This window comes from Gavialis gangeticus, unplaced genomic scaffold (assembly GCF_001723915.1).
Source record: "Gavialis gangeticus isolate Ggan-Ray unplaced genomic scaffold, GavGan_comp1, whole genome shotgun sequence".
Classification (NCBI taxonomy): Eukaryota; Metazoa; Chordata; order Crocodylia; family Gavialidae; genus Gavialis; species Gavialis gangeticus.
In genome coordinates this window covers 25,674,780-25,681,344 of record NW_017729002.1, presented here as the reverse complement: position 1 = coordinate 25,681,344, position 6,565 = coordinate 25,674,780, and the positions used below count along the sequence as shown (strand labels likewise).

General features: G+C 38.8%; 1 protein-coding gene across 1 annotated transcript; it reads right to left on the bottom strand.

Moving 5' to 3' along the window:
• Positions 1-230: 230 nt before the first annotated feature.
• Positions 231-6,274, bottom strand: TMEM159 (transmembrane protein 159). Its single transcript, XM_019507712.1, has 5 exons — positions 6,252-6,274; positions 5,867-6,007; positions 4,568-4,736; positions 3,494-3,632; positions 231-1,167 (listed from the first exon to the last, which is right to left on the bottom strand). The coding sequence occupies exons 2-5, from the start codon at positions 5,936-5,938 to the stop codon at positions 1,074-1,076; spliced, it is 474 nt and encodes a 157-aa protein (XP_019363257.1). The 5' UTR covers positions 5,939-6,007; positions 6,252-6,274; the 3' UTR covers positions 231-1,073.
• Between the last annotated feature and the right edge of the window lie 291 nt (positions 6,275-6,565).

The following is a 6,565-nucleotide window of genomic DNA, read 5'->3' as shown; positions in this document are numbered from 1 at the left end:
GAGTACTGTGCCATATTATACTGACTGAGAATCAAGGATTATGCTTCTCCTTTGAAGACAAGTTGAGTGGAGTGTCCCTCAGGAATGGCAAGCCAACTACAATTTGGGGCTGTGAAATTTATTTAGAAATAATCTACCAGATTACAGTAACACAGAGTTAAATTTTAATGTTAAGGAATTTTCTTTTAACTTTTTATTTCAGTGAGGACTGAATGACAAAAACAAAAACACATAAATAAATAGCACTTTATTAAACTAAATATCTTAGAGATACCTGGTTACTGCTTAAAAGAAAATGCTTACAGTAACTACAAAATGTAATAAGGCTCACACCAAAGATGCATAAACAGAGAACAAAAACTCAAATAAAATAGACATTTTTAAATACAAGGCAAAACACCAGGGCCATACCACATGCTGTGGGAAGGAAAGAACAAGGAAGATAACCTTTCTGAATAATGTAACATTCAAGTGTATGTAAAAGCTTAGATGATCAGTTATACATAGCAAACCCCTCTCTTACTTTGCTTTTCCAACAATGCACACAATTAATGTGAGGCAAGCTTAGTTTTTCAACACAGAAGTATTTTGAAAAAAATTGCTAAGGCTTGAAATTAACTTTTAACATTCATAAGTGTCACTGTTCCTGGGCATTGTTATTTTCCATGTGTAAAAAACATCCAGGTGCCACAAGGATGCATTAAAGACATTCTACTTTGATTCCCCATCTATTGGTTGTTAGTATTCTGACACCAATGTTTAAAATCTGAAGTGCGCAGTCCTTCCTGACTCAGTCTGCCACCAACTTTAGTGGAAGTTAGCACTAGTTATAATCCCGCACCATATTAACAGGGATTGCTTCCCAGGGTCTGTACATTTAATATCACAGCGCACTGACTCTTGATGAGTTACCGTTCATTTTACACCATTTTACAGTAACAACCAAAGATGCATATTGATTCCATTTCCACAAACTTCACACAAAACTTGACTATTCAACAGGTAAATGAATAAGATGTCTAAATTCAGAACTGAACAATCAAGGCATATCAGAGAAGATGGAAAGGTCCCATTTATTTGCTTTTGTTATTGACAGAAGGGTCAGAGATGGGAGAACTGTTCAGGGAGAAACCATTCCCATTTGCTTCTTGATCCATTGCTTGACTTCTGTAGAATAGAACAATGCTTTTTTATTGCCTTTTGCTTTCACAAAAGGTTTTGCTTTCTCACCAAGACTAAGCTGAGCAACATGAAGACTAACAGACATATTATCGCTTTTTGAGCAGACATTGCTAAACGTTCAGAAATCTTCTGGAAGAGGCATAGTAGCCTTTTGTTTCTGCAAATCTCGTAAGATCTATGGGTGGGGGACACTGAAGAGGCACTGCTGTACTGATGGTACAGGCTCAGGAAAATACTGAGAAGGGATCTCAAAGGTTTCCTCCCTTCATCATGTCTCCCTGGAAAGGGTGATCTGGAGCCAAAGTGCTACTGGATAGAGCTATTTTTGAGTAGTAATAAAAGCAGGCTATTTGCAATCTTCACAAAGATACAAGTCACATGTAAACATGACTCCCCGCATTTAAATATACAGGTAATACAGTCTGTTGCACCACTTACAATGCACTTGTTCCAGACTCAGTTAAAAACATGATTCCTGTTTTTGTATAGCCAGGACCTTCACTGTACTCTGCAGAACTCTGAAGGCTTTGGCTTAATTACAGAATGTGGTCAAGGTCCGACTGACACTATAAAATGAATCCTGACTTAGTTGCATTTGTAGAGTAGCTGGGCTCAAATATTTCCTCTCTCAAGGTTGCATGCTGGGAAAAGATGACTGGTTGGTTAGAAGGAATCCTCTCAGACTAACTTTGGCCAAGATATAAATTACAACATAAATATAAATGATAAATTTTACAAAACCTAAGACTAGTGAGTGCCTCCATAATGCTCCTAAAATGTTCTTGTTTTGTTTTTCAAATAGCTATTGTCTTACAGTAACTGCTACACAAATGTTGCATAACAGTATTAATGTGGGAGAATCATAAAGCAAATTTTGCTATAAACGAAGTAAAATTATTCTATTTTCTTTTTTTGAGGTAATAAGTGTAGGAAGTAAAGAAAAATCATACATATGTAAGAGGCCTTTTAGTTATTCAAGTTTCTTCAGCTTTAGTAATTTAAGGAATTAGTAACAGTAAAAATGCCAAGGATGCTGTAGGACTTGCAAATTTAATGTCAAATGACTGAAACCTGACCCATCACTAAAATTGTACCTGAGTTTCTAGAAAGCTGAGGAAGAAATAAAAGCTTTAGTAGATAAGTTTGTTTTCTTTTAAAAGAGAACATTCCTGTAATCATGTTTCTTCAAAGTGGTTTAACTCATTTCAATTGAGCACATTTACACCACTAAAATCTAAAGCAACCTCTGAACTTTGTTAGGCCATTACCATGTAAAGCATTTTAACTGTTTGTATTTACTAATGCAGCATAAAGTTAATCAGGGTAAAAACAGATGTTGCTTTGTGCAGCCATACAAATATTTACAGTGGCACAAAGAGATAGCAAACAGGCATCCACCATGCCAGAAGGTAGCGGCAATAAAGGTAGTAATAAATTGTACTATTTATTGCAGCAGACATCTATTTGCTTTATGATGGGAGACTGCAGACAGCGCAGAGCTGCCTGTGCTCTCCCATTGCCCTGGGCAGGCACTTCCTGGGCTTGAAGGGCCGATCCTGTATACCCTGCCAATTCCTGCACAGAATTAGGTCCCTCAAGACCAGGGAGCACCTACTCAATTTTAACCACTTTCAGATACGTGCCCTGGGCAATCTTCATGGCAACGCTCTGGAAACAGGAAACTCAACTTTTGCTGCTTCTAGAGACTTGCCTAGAGAGTGCTGGGGGTATGTTTCTGCATGCAGGGAAAGCTGGGACACACCAATGTAGTCCCAGGGCTGGGGCTGCCAATTAGCTGATTGGCAATCCCATCCCTGGGACTTCACCAGAATATTGAACTTGCTCTGCTGGGGCCCAGGGGCTGAGACTGCGAATCAGCTGATTGGAAGCCCAGGCCTGGGACTGTACTGGAGTGTCCTGGCTTAACGTACCCCTGACAATCTTTGGTAACCCCAGAGGTTGCTGGGGGCATGTCTTTACAAGCAGGGCAAGATCAAGAGGTGTGTGCTTCACCCAGTAAAGCAGATCAGCTGTGCTGGGACATAGCCACTTCACTGGTGATGTCTATTTCTAGACTTACACAAGACACACCTAATAACTATTTCTTCCTCCTTTTCCTTACAAAGAAAACAAGGTCTGAAGCTCCCAATATTAATTCTTATCAGGGTAACCAGAAATACTATAGTATTCAAAGCTGATGTTTATTATTACTCCAAGCAACAAATTACCCACTGCTTTAACATACAAGGTAGTATGTGAAACTACAGTTAAAATGTGACATTACTGTACAGAGTGAAATGTTGATACTTACTTTGGAGTGTACCAGTAGTTGATCAGAGTTGTAAGTGCTACGTAACAAATACTCATTACTCCAGAAACTGCCAAGGAAAGCAGCCCTAGGCCACCCAGCACACAAAGAAGTGCTATTCCACCTGCTGATATTACAACACCTAGCAAGGAAGAACCAATTTGTTACTTGCATGAATACTGTACATACTATTGTATATCAAGTACATACTGAAAATGAAGTAAGTATTAGCTGCAGGTCTACTGCAATCCTAAATTCAGGCCAGCAGTAGTTTAGTAGTGCACATTAGTTCTGTTCACAATGCAGGTCAAAGACCCAAGATCCCCAGTTGTATGACATTCTTTAAGGAGTGGCAGTCTCTCTACAGAGTTTTTCTCTGATCAGTTTTGGGGAGTGATGTTTATTTTTAGCAGGCTTTGTTCAGGTCTCCAGGGATCAAAGGAGGCTAAGAGATTCAGCACAGGGGCTTAGCATCTCTGGGACTTAGACCTGAATCCTCTAAAACTGCATTGGCCTGGACCTCCCTGGCTGTCCTTCTCTACCATGGAAAGGTAATGCAGCCATTACAGCCATGCGCATTCCTCTTACACCAGATGCTGGCCTCTTATTTGTTCTCCCAGGTGGATTCTCTGGCCCACAGTGACCTTTCCTTGGATTGGGGTGAAGTAAATGATTAGGCCCATGTAGCTAGTGGAAGACAGGGTATGTGGAGGTATTCTTCAGAAGAGAAGTTTCAGTACATGCTATCTGTTATCATCTAAAAGGAAAAATCCCATGCAATATGCTCTTCATAAATCTCCTTGCAGGCCAGAGATGAAAGCTATCCAAGGCAAAGATAAGTGGTTTAACAGCATCCACATTGGGATTAACTGTACCCAAGACAGGCAAATCCTATTTCCTTTTTTAATTGGATTATTATTCCAGCATTAAGACTTTTGTTGATGCTGAAAGCTGAGAACTTCAGAAAAAATCTTTTTAATTTGGTTGGATCAAGAGCTGTACATGAGAAAGGAGAGAGAAAGGAAAATCCTGAAAATAAGAAAAGGCTTAAAAGAGGAAAGAAAATAAATAAAATACCTTCCATGATTATAACCCCAATACAGGCCATGACAGCTGTTGTAACCACAAACATCAGAAAGAATGCAACAGGAATAGCAGAAACTGCAATAAACACCAACAGCGACAAGGCAACAAAAGGATGATCATCTAAGTATTGGCCAATTCGAGAATTCATAAAAGCAACAACCTGTAGGAGATTGAAAGAAGAAAAGTGGAATTAGATTAGGTGTTTGCTTCATAAATCTTTTATGATCTTAAACTATTTTAATGAAATTTTGGGTACAATAATTCTGTAAGTACACAGAGTGATTAGTTCATGTTAGAGGCAATGGCTGCTCAATGTCAGAAGCATGGAGCACCCTCTGTCTCGGTACATATTTGCACTGTACTCACCATCCTTGTATATGAATGCCTTACAAATTCTATTATGAGCGGCACATCAAGGAAACAGTTTTGCAGCACATGTCAAAGTAGATGTGGAGATACATAATTTATTTTGCTAAATCAAATGTATTTTAGTACACCAAAATATAGAAGCTAGAACATAAGTGCTTGAAAACAAAGGGGGAAAAATCAATATGGAAGCGAGACTCCTCACTAATAGCATAAGATAATTTACAAAAGATATTCTGTTAAATATATGTGATACAGATGAACCATGCTATAAATAACAGTAAAAAACTAACAGTTAAGTGTTTTACTGCAAGTTTATAGTGTATGGGTTTTTTACCAGCTGTAATTTTTAATCCAGTGATTTACATTCGTTTCAGTGTTGAAAGTCATTTAACAGGCCAGATACTTAGGTCACACTACAACAGGTGCAAAACCAGTTTGTTTTCAGGGACTACAAGGTAGTAGCAGATCCATAAATTGCCCTCCCTTGAACCTTAAGGACTCCACAGATGGATCTACACTACAAAGTTGTACTGCTCTAATTATACTTATCTTAATTATATTTATATAGTTAAAGAGATACAATACTACTATATCTGAATTCCAAATTTATGCTTCAAGTGTCCTTGTATGTAAAATGGGGATAAATGTTTACTGCCTGTTGTGAGCCATTCAGATGCTACCTACTTTAATTAATCCCATAGAAATGCTTTTATATTAAAAATACATTATGGTGGCTTGTTCCTTCACTGTGCCCTCTTTAAAAAAAAAGAGGGGATCTAATTTTCTCATGATGACAAATTCAAATTTGATTTTTGTAATTACATCCTTATCATAAAATGAGGTGTGACATCCAAGCAAAGACAGCTGGAGAAGCATTATGTAAACACACTCTATCAAATAATAATCGACTCTGAAACGCACATTGGAGTTGCTGTGGATGGATTTCATCATGAAGCGCCACTGCTTCTGCAGCTCTTGCATTTCTTTTGACATGTTGGAGCCTTCAGGGTTGTTCTTGAACCTTCTTCTGGACAATCAGCGCTGGCTTGGCCATTCAACCTCCTTAACAATTAACGTGAAGTTACCAACAGGCTTGTGTGTAATTAGAGGAACATTTTTTTCTTATTTAAAGCAGAGGAATGAGAAAGACGCTGAGTATGGATTTCAGCACATCCTATAAAAGCTAGGCCACGTATTACAAAACATTTCAATCCAGTCGTTCCAGTTCCTCAACACCTCACTTACATTACCCTCAAGTACAAAAAAAAATTACATTTTTTTCCCTGAATAGAAAAATGCCTCTCGCCTTCTCAGTTTATCAGTTCAATCTTCATTAAAAAAAAAAAGTGCCCTGTTCCGCAAAGTGTGAAAATGTAAGGGTGGGGGGGGAGCGTCAACTTGAAGACCACTTTTCGTCCTAAAGTCTGATCTGCGGGTACTTCAAGAAACGCACTTACAGGTGAAAGACCAGACACTTTATCTCGAAGCTGTCGGCCCTGTCGCTACAATCAGGCTCCCAGCTCGGGTTTCCCTTTTACCCAGGGGCTGCAACAGGGAGGACAAAGAAAATGGAGAGGGGGACCATCCAAGGCGCTTCAAGGACCTAAAGCTGCGTTTATG